A 22352-nucleotide genomic window follows, 5' to 3' on the forward strand; every position below is an offset into this window, starting at 1 on the left:
TCCGATCTTCTCTGTTCGTGCGACCACTGTTCTAGATCAGGTGCCAGATACTGTTCTCACATCTTCCTGTTTGGTCTCTGCTTTAGTCCTGGCCTTTTCTTCACAATGGGCCTGTTTGTTTTTTTTTTTTAATCATCATTATTTAATTTTATTTTTTAATTTAAGAGATAGAGAGTGAGGGAAAATGAGAAAGCAATCCACCAGGTCCAGGACTGGAATCGCAGTTGGCCATGTGGGAGTCTAGCACGCTCAACCACCGCACCACCTGCCAGCCCCAGGTTGTCTGTCTTAAATGAAGTCTGACTATGTCGCTCTCCTTAAAGCCCTTTAAAACTCTGTCAGAAAGTTCAAGTCCAAAAGAAAAAAGAAGAAAGAAAGTTCAAGTCCTAAAAAAAAAATTACTCATCCTTTAAGGCTCAACACAGTACTTCCTCTGGCGTTCCTGTCTACCCCACCATGGTTTCGGCATTTTTTTTCTGTACCATAAATAACTCTGATACCTGGAGTTTATCTTTTGAGAAAGGAATGGAAAAAAAAAAAACTTTTACATGGAAATTTTCTCCCACCCAGGAAGATATAGTGGCAAGTGGTCCAAATATGCTAACAGGTATAAAGCTCCATTGCATTAAAGCTTATTAACGCCTACAGAAAGAGCGTAAACTGAGAGGGAGGATGGTATATATGGAATAGTAGCAATATATAGACAAGCCGGGAGTCAAAAGAATCGAATGAGTAGCGCCATTCTAAGCCTTAGTGGAGGCTCACCCATCCTAATGGCCTAGTCCTGGCTAGCCATGTTTTGTAGCTCACTGTATTCGGTCAGTGCCTGATGCCATAATTCATTCTAATTACAACGATCTAATCAAAATTTAATAGATGTAGGGCCACCAGATGGGGCGGTGGCTAAGGCGCTAGACTCCCATATAACCTACCACAGTTCAAGTCCCAGACTTGGCAGCTTGCTTTTTCACTTATGTTCTCTCTCTCTCTCTTTCTGGTGAGCATACATGCCCTATGGCAAATTAAAAATATATAATAGTAAAATTAAATAATTCTTTTTTTTTTTTCTTTTTTGAGAGGTTTTTGCTACAGGGCGCATGCACTCGCCTGAAAGACAGAGAAAAACAGAAAGCGAGAAGTCACCCCCCAGGGGGGATGGCCACGCTGCAATCCCTTCTCCTCCATTCTCCTCCTGGGATCTTGGGCACACACGCACACGCGCCCGGCGTGAGTTTTAAGCCACTGGGTCCAGGACTCGAACCGCAGTCAACTACATGGGAGTTCCGCAACATAGCCATTATGCTAACTGCTTGGTCCCGAATTAAATAATTCTTTAAACAAAAAAAAAAGGATTGTGGAATGCCCATGCCCATGGGGGAGGGGGTACATTCTTCCTCTCCCTCCATGTCTCTGACATGCCCTCTTGTAAAAACACATGTGCCCCTGGCAATTGAAACAAAGTTAATAGATGAAATAATGAACTAGTTTAGAGAAAGAAAAGCCATTAGTTCTCTCACAAAGGAATGAATGGGGTTTAGAGAGCAGTTTTCTTTGTTGGTGTGAGTCACTGTTAGTGGTTATGCAGTCTTTCTGGGTCATCAAAGCTGAGGACTGGGTCCTTGAGCACCTTGAATTCTCCGGTGAGGGTGCTGTGTAGCCTTGCTTGGCGGCTGGTCAGCCAGCTTCTCTGTGACACTTGTTACCGTGATGTGTAAGACTTGGCCTGCTTTGCCTGTCTTTGCACAGATGGCCTGTGCAAATAGTTTTCTTATGCTTCTAAAAATACTAATACTAAAGTGATTGGGTAAATAAATGTGATACGAAGTGGTCTTTTAATGTAGCAGTGTTTTCCCGTAATGTTATCCATGGCTCTAATTATTAAGTACGTTTCTGTAAATTTGCTAAGCCCTAAGCCCTCACTCCCTTGAGCTGGTCCTGTGCTCAAGATTTATGAGACACATTTGAAACTTATTCACAGTTAAATAATAAATTCGTGGTTCAAAATGATGTTCACTCTCCTTTCCTACTATAGGTGTTTGCAAAATAGCAGCTATTTATTGAAATCTGTGTATCAGGTAGTGTACTGGATTATGTATAATGCTTAACAAGAAAACAATTCTGGCAAGTATTTTCATAGATGAGGAATCTGAAACTCAAAAAAAGATGAAATAACCTTTCCATGGACAGGGCTAGGAAAAAAGCAGCTAAGAGGGAACCCAGAGCTGTTAATTTCCAGGCTCTTTTCTTACTAATACAGGGTTCTTACCTAGCACATTTAGTTATTTTTAGAAATGATATAAAAATAATTATGTTTTTTATTTTAATAGTTACTTTTAGACTCTTAACCTGTGGAGCTTGGGACCAGCAGATGGCATAATGGTTACATTGCTGGACTCCCATGTAGTCAACTATGGTTCAAGTCCTGGACCCAGCAGCTTAAGGAGACTGGAGGAGAAGAGATTGGGGTGTGGCCATCCCTCCTGGGGGGGGGTGGTGATTTCTGACTTTCTCTCTCTGATGAGTACATGCGCCCTATAGCACCCTGTAGCAAAAATCTCTCTTAAAAACAAAAATCTATGGAGCTTACTTAAAAACCACCCCATTTATTTTGCATATTGTTCTTGCTTGGTGATTTTGTAAAAAATGTATTATGGATTTTCATGTTAACCTTGTATAGTTAATTTATACAGTTGATTTCTCTGAGATAAATTTTTGCATACTTAAAACAATCCTTCTCTCCCAAATTAATTTCTACAAAAATGTTGGTTCATGCCAAGAACATTGCTGGACTCCCATGTAGTCAACTATGGTTCAAGTCCTGGACCCAGCAGCTTAAGGAGACTGGAGGAGAAGAGATTGGGGTGTGGCCATCCCTCCTGGGGGGGGGTGGTGATTTCTGACTTTCTCTCTCTGATGAGTACATGCGCCCTATAGCACCCTGTAGCAAAAATCTCTCTTAAAAACAAAAATCTATGGAGCTTACTTAAAAACCACCCCATTTATTTTGCATATTGTTCTTGCTTGGTGATTTTGTAAAAAATGTATTATGGATTTTCATGTTAACCTTGTATAGTTAATTTATACAGTTGATTTCTCTGAGATAAATTTTTGCATACTTAAAACAATCCTTCTCTCCCAAATTAATTTCTACAAAAATGTTGGTTCATGCCAAGAGTTTCTGTATTCAGTGTTTGCTATTAAATATGTGATTTTTTTAAAAAATGACTTTATTTTTTAAGGCAGCACCATCACCCAACAAAAGCTCTTACCCTTCTCCAAATGTAAATTCTGCCCATTCAGCAGCAGCAGCTCTGCGCTGTTCTCTGTGAGAAGTGGGAGCTGGAGGGGACAGACATTCCTATGCTTAGTGGTGCACTAAGCTGAGAGTTGCCCTTGTTGTATTATTAACAGCACAATGTTTCTATGTTGCAGATGGCTGAGAGCTAGCAAGGAAAACTCAGGACCATGATGGCTCAGTTTCCCACAGCTATGAATGGTAAGCAGCTTTATGTTTATGGCAAAATAAGGAGGTATTAGGATTTTTTTTGGGGGGGGTAAAGGTTTCAAATATTTGTATGATAATTTTCCTTAAGCTTATAAATGCAAAAGTTAAAGTATCATGTTGAAAATATTTTGATAGTTTATTTCAGAACACTGCATGTATCTTCTGTTAGAATATCATGCAGTAAATCCCATGACTCAGTACTAGCATTTTCTGCAGTAATACCTGGAATGTGTACTTGCTGATGAGCAGTTAAGAATAACCGAAAGGGGGACCAGCAGTTAGCGTAATGGCTATGTCGCTAGACTCCCATGTAGTTGACCGCGGTTCGCATCCCGGACCCAGGGGCTTAAAACTCACGGCGGGCATGTGTGTTCATGTGCCCAAGATCCCGAGAGGAGAATGGAGGAGAAGGGATTGCAGCATGGCCATCTCCCCGGGGGGTGATTTCTCGCTTTCTGTCTCTCTGTCTCTGTCTGTCTGGCGAGTGCACGTGCCCTATAGCAAAAACCTCTTTAAAAAAAAAAAAAGAATCACCTGAAGGTGGCTCAGCTAAGGGGAGAAGTGGAGAAGGGGAGATTGCAGCATGACCATCCTCCATAGGGGGTTCTCTTTTCCCCTCTCTCTGTATGTGTGCCTGGTAAGTGTACTTACTCTCTAGCAAACTAAAAACGAAAACTATTTTAAAATGAGGAAAGAATCACCATTCTACCACCCTCACAGAGGAATTGCTTCGATATTACCATCTAGTGTTTAATCAATTGCGTCTTTTTTTATTTTATTTTTTTTAATTTTAGGGCCCAAGCTGTACTTTGTTAATAAAGAAAATGCATGCTATATATCTAAGGTTTTAGGATTCAGGGAATTATTGGAAAAATGAGATACTTAAAAAGTAAAATCTAATTGTAATATGTGGTAATATCATTTAAGGATGGGCTTTAAGCAAAGGTTTTGTTGTTTCTTTTCGCCTTTTCAGAATTATTATTTAAGACTTGGTATGAGCATTGCTTCTATTGTGGAAGTGGTACAGGAAGATAAAGATTAATGCCACAGACAGTTTTTTAAAATTAACTGTAATTGGGGTCAGTACATAGTGGTTATGTCGCTGGACTCCCACATGGCTGACCGTGGTTTGAGTCCCAGACTTGGTGGCTTGAAAATCATGCCAGGCACGTATACGTGTGTGCCCAAGATCCTGGGAGGAGAAAGGAGGAGAAAGGATTATGGTGGTGGCCATCCCCCCTTGGGGACGATTTCTCACTTTCCTTCTTACTGTTTCTGTCTCTCCTTGTCAAGTGCACCTGCCCAATGCAAAAAACTCTTTAAAAAATTAACTATTTTCAGTGATAAGTGATTTACTTAAGTTTGAAACCAATGCATAATTATAGTAGTAGCGCTACCTAAGTTTGAGGATTCCCTTGCTCCATACAAAGGAATTCGTATTAAATACAGTTTAATTATAAACTTCAATCAAGATGTTTATTAGATTTATAAAAAAAAATGAACATAAAAGAAAGCAGTACAGGCTCAGTCTTTCTTCTGTTTCTTCCAGTCCGTGAACATTTATGTATCTACTTTGTAATTCATCGCATTATATATAAAAGGTTAGTAATCAGAAACAAGCAAAATATTAATAACAAAAACATTACATTACTAATTATACAAAATGTTCAGCAGTTAATGTAGAAGTGTTATATGAGAATAAAGATAGTAATTTTTTAAACTTCTAAAGTTCATAGGAAATCTAGACTGTGATCCTTTGCTCCTTAGTTTATAAAATAGTTGAAGATAGAAGATAGCTTGGGTATACCTAGATTGGACATAACTTGTGTATGTAGTTTAAGTCCAATTCAGGGTTATAATCTTATTGAAAGCAGCATTCACGTGTAGCACAGAACCTTCAGAAGTTGTATTTGCTCCTCTAGGAAATTCTTAGTCACAGATTCTTAACTTTTGTTGGTGCCCAGTGCTATTGTGATTATTTATAAGTGTACACAGACCAAGTTATCTGTGTAAATGCTGCCGAAATGCGCTTTACATTTTGCCGTGTCTGTGCTCTGTCTGGAGACTGACCAGACTGTCAGACTACCTCAGTTCAGCAAAGTTGCACAAGTCCGTTAGGCACTAGCTACGCATGGCGATTTCAGTTTCTTTTTTCTCTTCCAGTTTATTTATGTATTTTATTCATGGTAGAGTGCATGTGCACACACATGAGGGAGGGAGAGGAAAAGAGAGCCAGATAGACAAGGACCCTCGCCAAGATCCCATCATGCTGTGACCCCCCCCTTCCTCCTGCCCTCAGCTTGTTAAGGTCTTGGACACACGCGTGCATGCAGCATGCTTCAGGTTAATGGAGCAGGGCACTGAGCCAGGGATGTGAACCTATATTTAACTAGGTGGCTTCTAGCACTGCAGTTCAGGATACTTCTGGCTGCTCTGCTGCAACTGGGCTGGTTATTTCAATTTCAATTAGTACAAACGAATAAAAACTTCAGTTCCTTAGTCACACAGCCACATTTCAAGTGTTCAAAGCCCCTCGTGGCTAGTGACTGCCATATTGGACAGTGCAATATATTTGTAGATCTGGTTTTTTTTAAAAATTATCACCAAGTTAAAGACTCCTAATTAAGCCTCAGTAGACTCCAATCCTGCCTTCAACACTTACCAACTTTTTCATGTTGGGTGAATTATTTAATTTCTTGGTCTTCTGTTTCTTCTTCTGCAAAACAGGACCTGGTAGTTATCGCACAGGATTCTTGTAAGACTTCATTAAGCTGTGCATGTGTGCCCAAAATCCCTAGGAGAATGGAGGAGGAGGGATTGTGACATGGCCATCCCACCTGGGTGGTGATTTCTTGCTTTCTGTCTCTGTGTTTCTCTGTCTCTCTCTCTAGCAAGTGCGCATGCTCTATAGCAAAAATCTCTCAAAAGAAAACATTAGATGTGATAATATCAATACATTTACCATGGTACCTGGCATAAAGTGTCAATAGTGGTAAGTAAATAGTAGTTACTGCTTCTACTGAGTATGATTAGTCTAATATTGCTATTAGACTTTTAAAAATAAGTAGTAAGGAAGATTTCTTCTCAGATAGCTGTTAAGGTTAAGAGAGTAGTAGGGTAAGAGAAGTTTGGGGACCAGGTGGTGGCACAGTGGCAATGCAACTGAACCTGCCTGGGGAAGATCCTGGAATTGTATCCTAGGCCCTCCCTGGGCAAGCCAGGCATACGGATGATCTGGGCCAGCTAAAACTGGTGGTGATTATAGCATCAGGACCCTGTGGGGTTGCCTGTCTCTCTCTCATGGAAGAAATAAACAAACAAACAAAAAAAAGCATATCTCTACAATAAAGAATGAGTGAGGTAAAATGAATCCATTCGCGGGTACAATTGAGTGATACACGTGAATTTGCAGGACAGTGGACTACATAATTCACCGTGACAGCTACTCACCAGGTGTTGCCTTTGAACGGTGCTGTTTGCTCGCTGTGCAGAGTTTGCTGAAAGGGTGGAGGTGGAACAGAATATTTGGGTGGGGGAAGAGGAGGCACTGTGCAACTTGGTTTGTAAATGGTTCTCAGCTCTGGCCGCACCTTAGAATCACCTGGAAAACTTTGAAAAAATGATAAAACCTCTGCGTTATCCTTGCAGAGAGCTTATTTAATTGATCCACGTAAGTGAGGAATAGCCTTCTCACCTCAGAAGCTCTCCATTTGACCCTAGTATTCAAGTAGGTGTTGAAAACATCTGATGTAGGATGTTGGCTGGTCAGGTGTGGTCTATAGCATGCTTTATATATCTGAACCAATTTTGCATGTACCATGTTTACTACTCATAAGTAAGAAAGGGAGGGTTACAGACCTGCCTCAGTCATAGAATTGTTTGGACACAGCCAGGAGCAGAACCTTCCGTCTTTTTTCCTTTCTACTCCTGTGCTTCTGTTGACTATAAAAGGGACTGGGTAAAGATAGACTAGTGGGGCCAGCCCCATTGCCTAGCGGTTAAGGGAGTTGGATCCCACATAGCTGACCATGGATCAAATCCCAGCCCCAGCAGCTTGAAAAACACACTGGGTACCTGTGCATATGTGCCCCAGATCCCAGCAGGATGAAGCAGTGGAGGAGAGAAATGGGGGCATAATCATGCCCCAGTTGGGAGTGCCCTTCTCCCTCTGTCTCTGGTGAGCACACATGCCCTCTGGCAAATAAGAAAAATAAAGAAAAAGAAATATATAATTATAACTCAACAGTCAGTCTCATTTCAATATATTGATTTAAATTAATATTTTCCTTCTTTTCCTTCCTGGATCCTATTTAAATTATCAAAGAGTCTGTTTTTCTTTTTGAGTTTGAGATAGCTTTGGGAAGTAGAAAAGGCACCATCCATGTACTAGAAACTTTGTAGAGCTTCAAAAAATTGTGAAACAGATTAGTTTGGCATAGGGAGGTCATGTCTGGTAAGCGAACGGACTAATTTTTTCTGTAGAGCTCTATAGCAAAGGGCCCAGAATCCAGGGTAGAGCATGGGACTGAGGGTGAGGCAAAGGATTTTCATGGCTCTGCAGTGTGGTTAGAGCAGTGTTCTACAGAACTCAGACTCAAACTTTATGGATGCAGTAGTGCCCTATGTAAAGATGGGATGTGCTGCAACGGTCAATTAAAATTATGAGATGAGAGTGTACAGGTGAGGCCTGACGTGTCAGCCTGAGATGGCTGGAAGCACAAACAGGAGGGGAGTTTACACTCACGAGCTCTATTCCTGTGGATGTATATGGGGTACTCATCACAAAGGCCGAGGACTGCACGAGAGACCAGAAAGAGCCCCCCACATTGGTGTTACAGGCGGCTGTGGGTGTTCAGGTGCAAAATACTATGCACGTGGATTCATTTCTCCTGTTAAAAGCCTTAAGTCAACAAGAAAAGATCAACAAAGACATGCCCAAAGGACACAGGTAAAGCCGTTGCTGCTGAGGTAAGAGTAGAAGAGAAATCTCTCCATACCTGAGAGAGAAGATCCTAGACCTCTTACCAAGCAGAGATATTTCTCCTAGAAGGAAGTCGACCCCAAGACCAACTGCAGTACACAAGGAAGAAACCCACACTGCTGAGGCCAAGTAAACAGGGCTTGCCTAAGACTGACTACCAGTCAGACCCACAGAGAACACCATCCACCCTTAAAGACTTGGCTAGGCTGGAGTAAAACCAATAGTGTTCTGTCACTGGGAGGGACGAGAGCGTGAGAGGAAGCCTCTGTGCTGCAGGGCTGCCAGGAGAGATGAAGCTAAGGGAGGAGTACGAGCCCTGAGAAAAGCTCTCTAACAATCTAGTTCCTACTGTTAGCACAAGAAAATGGCCACCTACTTCTGGAAGAGTTTAAAGTTTGTGCTACACTGAAGCTATCCATAGCTTAAACAGTTAAACAGAAGAAACTGACTCAGCATCCTTCATGAATGGCCTGACTGAAGAAAAGGGAGGCCCGTGTTCTGGCACTACTGTTTACTCAGCCTCGACTGTTCGACATTCGTGATCTTTAATCAAAAAATTAGGAAGGACACAAAACAAAATACACACCACTGCCGGGAGAGAAGACAGTTAACAAAACTAGACTCAGAGATGACCCAGATGTTGCCACTACTAGGCAGGGACTTTAAAAAAAATCATCTAATTTTATTTGCTGTTATTTATCTTTCCATTTAACCAGAGAGAAACAGAGGAAGGGAAATGTGAAAGCAAGCCACCAGATCTGGGCCTCGAACCTTAACCACCACACCACCTGCCAACCCCAGGCAGGGACTTTAAAATAACTATAATGTGGGGCTAGTCCAGTTAAAACAAAAATAAGTAATAACAAATAAAGTTACACAGATTAAAAATAGAGTAACTATAGCGCGAATGGTAAAGGAGCTAGTGAAGATAAACGGTGCACATAAACACAATTTCAGCAGGGAAATGAGAACTATAAGAGAGCCAAATAGAAATTCTGGAAATAAAACCCGGGGTATCAGAGAGAAAGATTTCCTTCAGGTGCATTCGCCTACCAATGCTAAGTAAAATAGCTAAGGAAAGGATTGGTGAGCTAGAAGAGGGCTCAGTAGAAATGACCCAAACTAAAACAGAGAGAAAAAGCACAATGTGGGAAACAGAACAGCATCCTAGGATTGAAAGAAAATGTCAAATGGCCTAGCGTGTGTTTAACTTGAGATCTAGAAGAGAGAAAGAGAATTGACAGAAGAAATATTTGAAGAGATCGAAAAATTTCCAGAAATAATGGAAACATCAAACCAGATCCAAGGTCAGAGAGCTCGAAGGATAAACTCAAAAGAAAGAAGAGTCTGAGATTTTCTTTAGTTTTCATGTACCCTGGAAGAAGGTGAGACCCCTGAGTTAGAGACAGAGAACTTGATGTCTAAATAAAGCGTCACGTAGCAGTTTCACGTTCACATTGCTCCTCTTACATCCCCGTGGGGGTGGTATGCACACAGTGGGTTTGTGTCGTAGCTGAAGAACGCCGAGTTTAGGAAACCCCCACGTTTGCGATGCAGACATCCTTGAAAATGTATAGACTAGAGCATAAGCTCGCAGAGTCTTTCCTCAGAAGGTGTACAGAAACATGGGGGCCTGCGGAGAACTGTCACCTGACAATCTCTGTCCTTTGTTTCTTCTCCGTTGTAGCTTCTGGCAAATTTTCTCATGAGTTTACTATTTGTTCGGCCACTCTGATTCATCTGTCCAAACAGGGACTGGGTCTAATCTGCTTGATTTTACTTCATGCAGCATTTAATTAAGATCCCTCAATAGGAATTCACGTAGCAGTTTGGTGTCAGGCTGCAGTGTTCTCAGCTGTCTTCTCTGGGATCCCAGCTCAACACAACTTGTTTATATGCTGTAAACCATCAATGTCCACTTTAGAAAACCAAACAGCTTGCTCTTAAAGAGTAGTATTTTTTAATTGCCAGAGGGTACATGTACTCGCCAGAGAGAGAAAGAAATCCCAGTAGGAGTGTGGTTACACTGCAGTCCTTCTCCTCCGTTCCTCCTTTCCATCAGGATTCTGGGCGTGCATGCACATATTCTTGGTAAGTGTTGAAAGTCTCCGGGGCTGGCATTTGAACCACAGTCAGCCATGTGGTATCCAACTCCCTTAACCACTGAGCTAGAAAGATGGCCCTCTCCTGCAATTTTCCACCTGGCCTGAGGCATTAATTCAGGTATAGGAAGTTGTATTAACAATTGAACACACTCTACCCTGGCCTGCCAATAGAAAATCTAGCATCAGTCTGTAACAACCCTGGGCAGTGATTTGAGGGTGACTTGATTGGCTAAGGAGGTGTTTTTGTTTGTTTGTTTGTTTGTTTTTTAATTTTATTCATTTACTTTTTTATTTTACTTTATTTTATTTTGAATTTGACCAGAGAGAGACAAAGAGAGAGAAGGAAAGTGAGAAAGCAAGCTGCCAGGTCCAGGACTTGAACCATGGTCAGCCATGTGGGATTCCAGCCGCCTTAACCACCATGCCACCTACTGGCCCCTGTTTTGTTTTGTTTTTTAAGAGATTTTTGCTATAAGGTATGTGTGCTCTCCAGAAAGACAGAAACAATGAGAAATCACCCTCAGGTGTGATGGCCACACTGCAGTCCCCTTTCCTCTATTCTTCTCTCAGGATTTTAGGCACACATGAACACCTACCCACTGTGAGTCTCAAGCCACCATGTCTAGGACCCAAAAAGCAGTCGGCCATATGAGAGTCCAGCACCTTAACTACTATGCCACCTGCTGGTCCCAATGAACTCCTGCATCTTCTGGAGTTCATTGTCTCTCACTTCTTGTATGTTTTTAGTTTTGTCACTTTAGATATTCTTAATTCTTTATCAGATGTTCCGTGAGTTCCACTGTACTGACTGTGGATGGTGAAGGATTGTTCTTTTCACTTATGGGAGAGAGATTTCCTTGGATTCTCATAATTTTTGTGCCTTTGTGGTGGTTCCTGGTCATTCCTTTTGCAACATGGTATCCACAGAAAGAAATTATGAGTTCAGCTATATACAAAGTTTCTTCCCTAAAGCAGGAAGTTGAGTAAGCATGAGGATTTCAGTAATCCTAGAAGATTCAGATGCTTGGCCACTATACACCTACGCCTCTCTAGACACTCAGTGTGTGTAGATGGAAGAGCAGAATAGGAAAGCAAAGTTAAAAAAAATAATAAAAGCAAAAGGAAAAGAAAACAAAAAAAAAGAAAGAAAAAACTAGAACAACAGAAAAGGGAAAAAAAATTTAAAAGGTAAAAAATTGAAAACCACACCACTCACGAACACACCAGGACACACTTCAGATTTAAAATGGCTTCTGAAATTAGCAAGACAAAGAAAAGGCCTGAGGTGAGAAGAAGTGTTTAGAAATTTAAAAATAAATAAATAATAAGCAGAGAGAGGCAGAGAGAGAACAGAGGTTGCCCTACCTTGTCTGAGTGTTTCAGGAGTCTGGAAGGTGAGGTTTAGAACATAACTTTAGTTGCCTTGGTGCCTGAACACCAAGGAGGTATTTTTAAAAGTACTTGAAGGTGGCACAGTGGTCAAGGTGCTGGACTCCCACAAGGTTGACCATGATTCCAGATTCTAGTCCTGGACCTGGTGGCTTGCTTTCTCATTTTCTCTCCCTCTCTCTCTCTCTCTCTCTCCTGCTCTCCCTCTCTCCCCCCTCCTCTCTCTCTCCGATCAGATTAAAAAATAATAATAATACATAAAATTTAATAAATACTTCCTTTTAAAAAATACTTGAAGGTCTCTGTGCATGTAACTGTGCTTTTGGAGGAAGACAGGTTAATACCTGGTTTCCACAGAAGAGTAGAATCTTGAGGATGCACACGTGGATGCTTGGGAAAACATGTTTATAGTTATTGCTCCCTCCCTGCAAGTGGGTTCTGTTGGGTTGTTCATGTTTTTCATGGAAAAATGTGTCGTGACTTTTACGACAACCCAGTACATCGCAAGGAGCCAGAGCTGGACAGTGCCTCCAATGTGACGGTTCCCAGTAGAGTTTGAATAGTTGAGTCATCGTCATTTTGGAAGGATACCTGGGTTCCATTTTCCACACTACCAGCTGGATGGAATTCATCCATTACTGAGATGGGAGGTGGGAAAGACATGCATGGGAGGTGTAGCTGCTGGAGTCATCCCTTGATGTTTCTGATGGCACCTTAGATTTAACTGACTCTGTGTGTGCCATTCCCACCAGATAGCTTTGACTACCATTCGCTGTGATCAAAACATGTCAGAACCATCAGGGGACATCAGAAGGCATGTAGTTCAGAAAACTCACCACCTGACACAGATTAGTTTCATGGACCACGGTAGTATGGACATTGTGGGCTGATTGGTAACCTTAAAAAGGTGTCATGGGGGGGGTGTTGCAGTGGTGGAGACGATGTATACGTGGGGGCTGAGGATATAGAGGAAGTCGCTGTACCTTTTGCTCAACTGTGCTACAAACCTGAAATTGCTCTAAAAAATAAAGTCTATTGAAAAAACATCAATAGTTAATAGTTTAAGGCACCACCGATAGCCTGAGAGAGGGAACAAAGGTCAGATGTAGTCAATTTGATAAAAGTCAAATAGGGCATTGCTTCATGCAGTGAGATTCCCCCCTTCCCAATACACACACAGTCTGCAAGTCTGGCAGGCAGTGGTATCTTCTGCATCAGAAATGCAGCCGCACTTGGTCAGCTCTTTTGATTTTAATCAGAATCAGAGAATGGACCCTTCCTGTGGGTATCTGTCTACATATGTGACCTAGATAATTCAATAGCAGTTGAAGTTTGTTTTCAATTTGTAGTCCCAAAGAGGATGTCTTTAATCTATCCTGTCAGTCTGTAATTTTCCAAGTGGTGAATTAAACATCTGGGCCATTGGCCGCAGCCCAAGAATCTGAGTTCTGCCCACTGACCGCGTCTCTTCAGATCAGCTTAGCTGGCCGAGGCAGAACAGCCACTGCTGCCCAGCGGACACCAGCAGCTTTCAGCTTCCTTGAACTCAGGGCTTCATGCATCTGCTTCAGGCAGTGGAATGGGAAGAGTTTACCTCAGAGAGTTAGTTGCCACTTTTTAACATAAAGATGCTGTTGCAGCCGAGCTTCCTGTGTTCTTGACTACTCCATTTGACAAACAGGCTTTTTGGGTCCTTCCCATCTTGATAGTTGTGGAGTTCAAATTGGTGCACCCTATCATGGAACCCTGAGAGACTCACTAAGCTGCCATGGGTCATTCAAACCCCTAAGGATACTCCAGGTGAGGTTACTTCCCTTTGCCAGTGGCTCCACTTGGCAGAATCATCATTCACAGAGGTTTACAGGGTCTGCTGTACCCAGGGTCCAGTTGTGTTGGGGTTTACTAGCCACTGCTTCTGGTGCAAGTATTTAGTTTAGCTAGCAGTAGTATAACAGTTTTAATTTCTTTGTTTTGACAAATGTTCCATGGTTGTGTAAATTGTTAACGTAATAGGAATTGGGTGGGAGATGTACAGGAATCCTGTACTGTCTTTACAACTTTACTGTCAGTTCTAAATTATTCTAGCTTAAAAGTTTACTTGTAAAAGTACTAGATAGCTCTGTAGTTTCAGGGTAGAGGTCAGACTCTTGAGGATAGTATTGAAGACTCAACAGTTTGTTCCAGCCTTCTTCTACTGCTTTGTTACGCTCACATGCTCCTCGAGCTCTTGGTCTGTTCAGTGCACTTACAGCGTCCTTGACCTTTCTTGCCATGCCATCTAACCCTGTTCTCTCATCCTGGATGCATCTAACTCAGAATAGTCATTTTATTTTATTTTTTATTATTTAATTTGCTACAGGGCATGTGTGCTCACCAGAGAAAGAGTGGGATAAAGTGAGAAAGCAAGCCACCAAGTCCAAGCCTCGAACTGCAGTCAGTCACGTGGGAGTCCAATGCCTTAAACAGCACGCCACCTGCTGGCCCAGTGTATATTTTTTCTTAGGATTCTTCATAGGTTAACAATGTTTGAGTGCTGATAGTTGGTTCCTAAAGTATGGATTCTTTGAGGTTGGGGGTAATACTTTTTTTTTTTTATTACCCGACATTTTAGCTTGTGTGAGTGATATACAGTAATTGTTCTGCAGATGTTAACTGAATGAAAGAGCGAAAAGCCTTATTAGGGCTCTGCTGTGACTGGTTATGATGGAGCTGTATTCTGTGTTTCACTCAGATATTTAATATGGTCATGCAATGGACATTTGTAATTCATACTTACATTTTATCTTATTTAAAATTTTTCCCCTTTATTTATGATAGAGTACATACACGTGCAAGAGAGAAAGAGAGAGAGCACCCCCAATGGGGCCTGGTCACTCGCGGTCCTTCTCCGTCCAGCTCTGTACCCTGTTGGGATCCTGGACACATGTGCAGATGTCTGGTGTGTTGTCACTGGGGCCGGAATTTGAACCCTAGTCGACCATGTGGGAGCCAGCTTCTTCCACACGGCAATTAATGACTGGGCTAGCCCCAATTTTACATTTTAGAATTATATTTTGAACATTCTGGTGTATACACTAATTTCTTTGTCTTCTACTTGTGTTTTAGGAGGGCCAAACATGTGGGCTATTACCTCTGAAGAACGGACTAAGCATGACAAGCAGTTTGATGGCCTCAAACCTTCAGGAGGCCACATAACAGGTCCGTGTTTCTAGTCTGTCGTATTCTTTTGATAAATTATGCTTCTTTTCATGTAATATCTCAGAACTGGTTTTAATTTGACTGCTGTCAAACTTGTATTATTAAGTATAGAATTCATATCAATCAGAATTCTAGAATTCAAAAAAGTATTAACTTATTTTTCCTGGATCAGTCTTTCTTTTTTATTTGGCCTATGGAAAATATTTACCTGAACTCTAAGTGATAGTTAAAAAATACCCATTTAATTGTCTAGTTTAACATTATATCTAGAAAATTTTCTATTTACTTGTGATACCAGATCCATTTCCTGGAAAATAGTCTAGAATTTTTTCCTGAAGTCTGTTTTCCTAATGCCACCTCTCTGTCCCTGAGGACTGTTGATTCTAGCCCTTGTTTTGGTGAAAGACCACCAGAGCTAAAAGAAAATTGATTTAGGCGTGTCTTTCAAATTATTTTCTTTATTGTTTTGGGGGAGAGAGGTTTTTGCTATAGGGTGCGTGCGCTCGCCAGACAGAGACAGAGAGATAGAAAGCGAGAAATCACTCCCCAGGGGGGATGGTCACACTGCAGTCCCTTCTCCTCCATTCTCCTCTTGGGATCTTGGGCATGCACGCACACGCGCCTGGCGTGAGTTTTAAGCCACCGGATCCGGGACGTGAACCGTGACCGACTACATGGGAGTCCAGCAACATAGCCATTATGCTAACTGCTGGCCCCTCAAATTATTTTCTTTAAATATTTTCTATACCACACTTCAGTGTTTATATATAGTAGCTATAATAATAGCTATAATGTTCATTGAATTTGTACTATATGCCAGATACTATGCTAAATGCATTTTTGACTTAACCTTCACGACAACCTTGTGAAGTAGGTACTGTTGTTGTCTGTATTTATAGATGGTGAAACAGACTAAGAGACGTTATGTAATATGTCTAAGATTACCGAGATGGTTAGTGTTGATCTGAGTTTTGAAACGATTCAGCCTGATTTGAGGATCCATTCCTTTTAACTCTTACAGTTTAATGGCATTTGTACTCTTATAATGATGAAAACTTCTTTGTTGGGTATCAGGTAACCCTGCTTGCAAGTTAATAACTTAGTCTGTTACCATTCATGGATGCTAACAGGAGGCCTGAGAGTTAGAGACAGAGGACTTGATTACTAATAGCACAGCCAGCTCCACGAGCATCAGCGTGTTTCTGTTGGCTCCCTTTGTTCCCTAAGTTCCACGGATGACACGAGCCCAGGAGGATGCTGTATGTGCTGGGGTGGTTAACTAGGAGAGGAACCCAGCCTTGCAGGAAAGCCAGTTGGTTGTTTGCCCTAGTGGGAGATGTTACCTCATTCTTTCAGACTGCTCACTGCAAACCCAGTTCTGAGAAACGACCCAGGCAGAAGACAAGTAGAGTGTTGCATTCTGGCATACACAGTAGGACCTGAAGGAATATGAGGAAACGCACGGTGGTCTGTCTTTCTAGACACCTGGTAGTTTTTATATAGAATTCTCTCAGGGAATAGTGTTTTTATTATAACTATATATTATATTCAGTAGGGGGACCAGCAGTTGGTATAATGGCTATATGGGAGTCGCTAGACTTTCTGTCTGTCTCTCTCTGTCTTTCTGGTGAGTGCATAAGCCCTATAACAAAAACCTCTCCAAAATAAAAATTAAAAATCAAAAAAAAGAATATTATCATATCAAATTCCAGTTGTGGGAAAGCTAAGATGAATAATCTTTCATCACTTATTAAAGTGTAATATAATTCCAGTGTGTCTTTTGTTTAAAAAAAAACAACTCTAGGTTTTACTTAAAGTAATGGAAATATTTTTGTTATTATGATTTTAATTTATTTTATTTATGAGAGAGAATTCATGCACACAACAGGGAGAAAGAGAGAACCTTCAGCAGGGTCTGGTCATATCACAGTCCCCTGCCCCTGGCCCTCCAGGATGTTGGAATCCTGGACATGTGTACAGGTGCACTCGGTGTGCTTTAGGTCAACAGGCTGGGGATCTGAGCCCACGGTTGGCCATGTGGCTTCCAGCACTGCATTGTAGTTCAGTACACTAGGGTGCCACCAAGGGTGGGCCTTGAGTAATTTTATGTATGTATTTCAGTTTTGTTTATTCTTTAATGATTAGAATGAAAATGATAATAAATCAGTAATGTATCATTATTTTAGGTGCATTAGAATAATTCCATTTGCTAATATTTTGCTTGGTTTTTGTTTTGCCTTCAGGTGATCAAGCCCGTACTTTTTTCTTACAGTCTGGACTGCCGGCTCCTGTTTTAGCTGAAATATGGTAAAATATCTTCTTTTATAGATGAACTTAAATTGATGATAGTCTGACTGTTTTCATTCGTTCATTCACTCCTATGAGAGACAAGGAGAGGGAGATAAAGCAAGGCGAAGGGAGGGAGAGAGGTAGAGGTGGTATTTTTAGTAGGGTCTCGCCATGCTGTGGCACTCCTGACCAAGCCTCCTAGTTGGGATTACAGGGGTGCACCGGCACACAAGAAGTGTTGGGATTGGGGTGGGATCTGAACCTGGACCTTCCATTGTAGCTCCAGAGTAATGCAACAGTGCCCTGTGGCCAGAGCCTCATGGCTGGGCCTGTGCTTGCCTTTTTATAATGCAGTATTAACAAAATTGTTTTTAGTTGCACTCTATTGTAATTAAATAAGAATATTTCTTTAGTTTTATGGAAAATAAGTTTTATTGAGCAAATGATCAAAGATGATTGGGCTTTTGTTCTATGGACAAATTGTCGTATGAATTTCTAAGGAAACAAGATGTGTCTGTTATATTTGAGAAACCTTTCTTTTTAAAATTTTGCCAGAGGGCGTGCACACTCACCAGAGAGAGACAGAGGAGGGATCGGGAGGAAGCACCCTTCTCCACTGTGAGGAATAGTTACAGTGCAGTCCCTTCTTCATTTCTCCCTCACTTGGGGATTTTGAGTCCGCACGCATATGTGCCTAGAGTGTTTTTCAAACCACCAGGTTCAGGACTTGAACCACATAGTTAGCCATGTGGAATCCAGCCACAGGCTGGTCCCAGAGAAACATTTTTTTAGTTGGTGGAATCTCAAATCTCTAATTTTTTGTTTAAAATTTAAGCAATCTAAATAGTTTCATCATCTCTAAACTCAAAATTAACTCTCCTTTATCCTGCTTCTATTTTAAACAAGTTTTTTCTTTTTTTTAAAAATATCTGGGGTTTTGTGTTTTAATGTATGTCCAGTAAATGAAACTTCTACACCACCTTTCTTTCCATTTGGAATATTCCCATGCCTTGCAGAGTGCCAGGCACAGAGCATGCATGCAAGAAATATTTGATCAAATGAATAAATTAAATTTAGAACTGAATTATTTTTTAATATTGAATAATTTTTTTCCATCCACACTGGTAGAATTTACCCGAAAGGTCTCTATATTCTTTGCAGACAGGTATTATTTTTTGAGATACTCTCTTTAGACAGTATTTTTTAAAGATTTATTTACTTAATTTATCTATTAATTATTATTATTATTGTTGTTATTTATTATTCAGTTTGACCAGAAAGAGACAGAAAAAGAAAGCAAGCCACCAGGTCCGGGACTTGAACTGCAGTCGACCATATGGGAATCCAGCACTTTAACCACCATGCTACCTGCCAGCCCCGACCAGTGTTTCTTTTTTTTTAAATAGATTTTTTTGCTGTAGGGTACGTGTGCTTGCCATAGAGATAGAGAGACAGAAAGCGAGAAATTAGAAACACTGCAAACGCTTCTTCTCTGTCCTCCTCTCAGGATTTTGGGCACACACGTACATTCACCCAGCATGAGTTTTAAGCTGCTGTGTCTGGGACTTGACCCATAGTCAACTACGTGGGAGTCCAGTGATGTGACCACTACGCTATCTACTGGTCCCTGATCAGTATTTCTTTTTTTTTTTTTTAAGAATTATTTTATTTAACTCTATTTATTTATATATTTTAATTTGACCAGAGAGAGAAAGCAAGCTGCCAAGTCTAGGGCTTGAACCACTGTCAGCTATGTGGGAGTCCAGCACCCTTAACAACCACGCCACTTCCCGGCCCTCCTGATCAATATTTCTTAATGTGCAAATTTTATCTTTTTGTTATTTGTATATGTATTATTTATTTAATTGAGTGGTGAGCTGCATGTGAGTGCTGTGCCATTTTTATTTTATCAATCTCAAAAGTAGTGCTGGTTTTCTCACCACCACCCGTGTGCCAACCTGTCCACCTCATGCTCCTTTCAGGGCTTTGTCAGACCTGAACAAGGATGGGAAGATGGATCAGCAAGAGTTCTCCATAGCTATGAAACTCATCAAACTGAAGCTGCAAGGCCAACAGTTGCCTGTGGTTCTCCCTCCTATTATGAAACAACCCCCTATGTTCTCTCCATTAATTTCTGCTCGTTTCGGTATGTACCTATTAATTACTAGTATTTTAATTTTTTTTTTTAGCTAAACTTAGTTTAGGCCTAATATTTGAGGATTAGAAAGGGACTTGTTAGCACAAAACAAACATCCCCAGACTCTAAGTTAATTTCCATGGTCTGAGTTGAAGAAATACTAAATTTGCTGTCATACCTAAGGTGTCCATGTGTCCCAGTTTTCCAGGGACAGTTCTGATTTATGTGTCTTGTCCTGGCAACTGGTCCAGTTAGTGTCCCTTTCACGACTCCCACTTGGGTGATAAATTGTATGGTCCTCCTAGGAATAGCCAATCCTCAATGCTCTTATTTTTAACAGGTTTCCACTATAGGCATGAGTAGCATAGAAAAAGATGAACTTTTTGGGGGGGTTTTGACATAGGGCACATGCATTTGCCAGAGAGAGATTGTGAGAGGAAAGTGAAAACTCACCCACCAGGAGGTGGGGGCGTGGGGAATAGATATACCTCAATCTCTTCTCCATTCTCCACTTAGGATTTTGGGTACATGTGCACACACACCTGGTGTTTTTCTTTCTTTTCTTGTTTTTGTTTTTATTATTTATTTATTTTTACTATAGGCCTTATATGTTTGCCAGAGTCAGAGGAGGGGGGCAAGTGAGAAATCACCTCCAGGGAGGTTGCTATGCCTCAATCCTTTCTTCTCCATTCTCCTCTCAGGATTTTGGTACATATGTACACACTCCTGGTGTGTTTTTCTTTTTTTGTTTTTATTTCTGCTGTAGAGCTTGTACACTTACCAGAGAGAGACAGAGAGAGAGAGAGAGCAGGAAAGTGAGAAATCACCCACCAGGGGTAATAGCCATGCCACAATCCATCCTTCTCCATTCTCCTCTCAGGATTTTAGGCACACATGCACACGTGCCTGGTGTGCTTTCAACCAGAGGGGTTTTTGCTTAAATTGCAGAGTTGGCCATGTGGGGTTCAGTACCTTAACCATCATTCCCCCTGTTGGCCCCTAAATTTGAAGAATTTTAACCTTATTCAAAATGATTTAATTTAAATTTATATGTATGTAGAAATTTCTTTAAAGGTTAATTAGCTAACTAAATTTGGGGATGAAAGTTGAAGACTTGTGCTAACTGATATACATATTCATTAAAGATAACCAGTTGGTGTGTTTTCTGTTTTGATTTGTCATTTTCTTACTTTGTGGGGGAAGCACTCATGTTGAATGGAACATTTAATTAGATATTTTTGTGTATCTGAAACTTGTTCCTTCACTGCAGATGTTAGATCTTAAAACACAAAATTCTTTCATTTATTGCAGTAAGCACTAGAGATAAATACCAAATCATTTTATGACCATTTTTATATGTTGTACTTAGCATTTTGCAGTAATTAAATGAATAAAAGTCATTACAGCATTACTTTTACAGAATTATTCTTGAATTCATAAATACATTAAGTACAAGAAAAGTCAAACACTTGGCATGCTTTCTTGCAAACAGAGTATAAGCATTAATGGGTCTCCTAAAGTATCTACTAATTAGAACCTTTTTCTTTGTGGAGTGTGTGTGTGTTAGGTAATTTAGCAACACAACCCTCATTTGATACTAATTAAGGATACTAATATTTAACTGGAAAAGGCTGCTTAGTTTTATTCATGATGAGAAAAGAGAATCTTTAACTCCTTAGTAGGCATTTTCCTGGTTCATACAGTCCGAATATTAATGTTAAAAGAGTAGCTTACTTAGTGCTAGGTTAACTGCTTGTGTGAATTTTTAAGCACAGTTTGCCCATGGTATTTCTACAAACATAGGATCGGCTTTCATTGCACTGTAACGTGTTTTTCTGCATGCGTTTTGTAATGTGTCCTGTGTTGTCTTTAGGAATGGGGAGCATGCCCAACCTGTCCATTCCTCAGTCGTTGCCCGCCGTGGCACCTGGAGCGACACCCTTGTCCTCTGCGACTTCAGGGACCAGCCTTCCTCCCTTAATGATGCCTGCTCCCTTGGTGCCTTCTGTGAGCACATCGTCATTACCCAACGGAACCGCCAGTCTCATTCAGCCTTTGTCCATTCCTTATTCTTCATCAAGTAAGTTCTCGGTGTCTGAGTCAGTTTTCATGTGAAGAAACAGACGGTTATATTTGTGTCCAAACAGATAAAATTTCCTTCATCCTTTGTGGTGATCCTTAATGTGAACCTCTCCCCCTTTTTTTTTCTTTTCTTTTCTTAGCCTTGCCTCATACATCATCTTACAGTCTGATGATGGGAGGATTTGGTGGTGCTAGTATACAGAAGGCCCAGTCTCTGATTGACTTAGGATCTAGTAGGTATGAGTATTTAACACTTTCTATGCTTCCAATAAGGAGTCTTTATTTAACAAATGGCGTTTTTTAAAGCTCTGCATTTATCCAGGTCCTACTTTTCAATGGCAACGTAGTACGGAAGGTAAAGGTACCTCTTATAAGTCACGTATATTTTTTTAATTTATAGAGTTTTTAAAGATGTGTTATTTTACTTTTGAAAAAAAGTTATAACTAAAAAGCTGTTGTGTTGTAATTAGTCTTTTTTTTTTTCCTTTTCTCAAAACTATGTACGTACTTTTCCTCTTAAAAAAGGATGTATTTCCGGAATCAGCAGGTGGTGTAATGGTTACATCACTGGACTCCCACATATTTGAGCACTGATTGAGTTCTGGATCCAGTAGCTTAAAACTCACACCAGGGGACAGGCAGGTGGCATAGTGGTTAAGGGCGCTG

General features: G+C 40.8%; 1 protein-coding gene across 1 annotated transcript in view; it reads left to right on the forward strand.

The window, feature by feature from the left end:
* Nucleotides 1–22352, forward strand: part of ITSN2 (intersectin 2) — a gene marked incomplete in the record, with an annotated part of 122530 nt that overhangs the window by 9717 nt on the left and 90461 nt on the right. Inside the window, 6 exon segments of the mRNA XM_014583868.2 lie at nucleotides 3433–3496; nucleotides 15086–15178; nucleotides 17422–17485; nucleotides 19450–19613; nucleotides 21478–21684; nucleotides 21827–21923. Of these exon segments, the coding sequence (XP_014439354.2) occupies nucleotides 3466–3496; nucleotides 15086–15178; nucleotides 17422–17485; nucleotides 19450–19613; nucleotides 21478–21684; nucleotides 21827–21923 (656 nt within the window).

The sequence above is a fragment of the Tupaia chinensis genome, unplaced genomic scaffold (genome assembly GCF_000334495.1).
Source record: "Tupaia chinensis unplaced genomic scaffold, TupChi_1.0 Scaffold144952_1, whole genome shotgun sequence".
Lineage (NCBI taxonomy): Eukaryota > Metazoa > Chordata > Mammalia > Scandentia > Tupaiidae > Tupaia > Tupaia belangeri.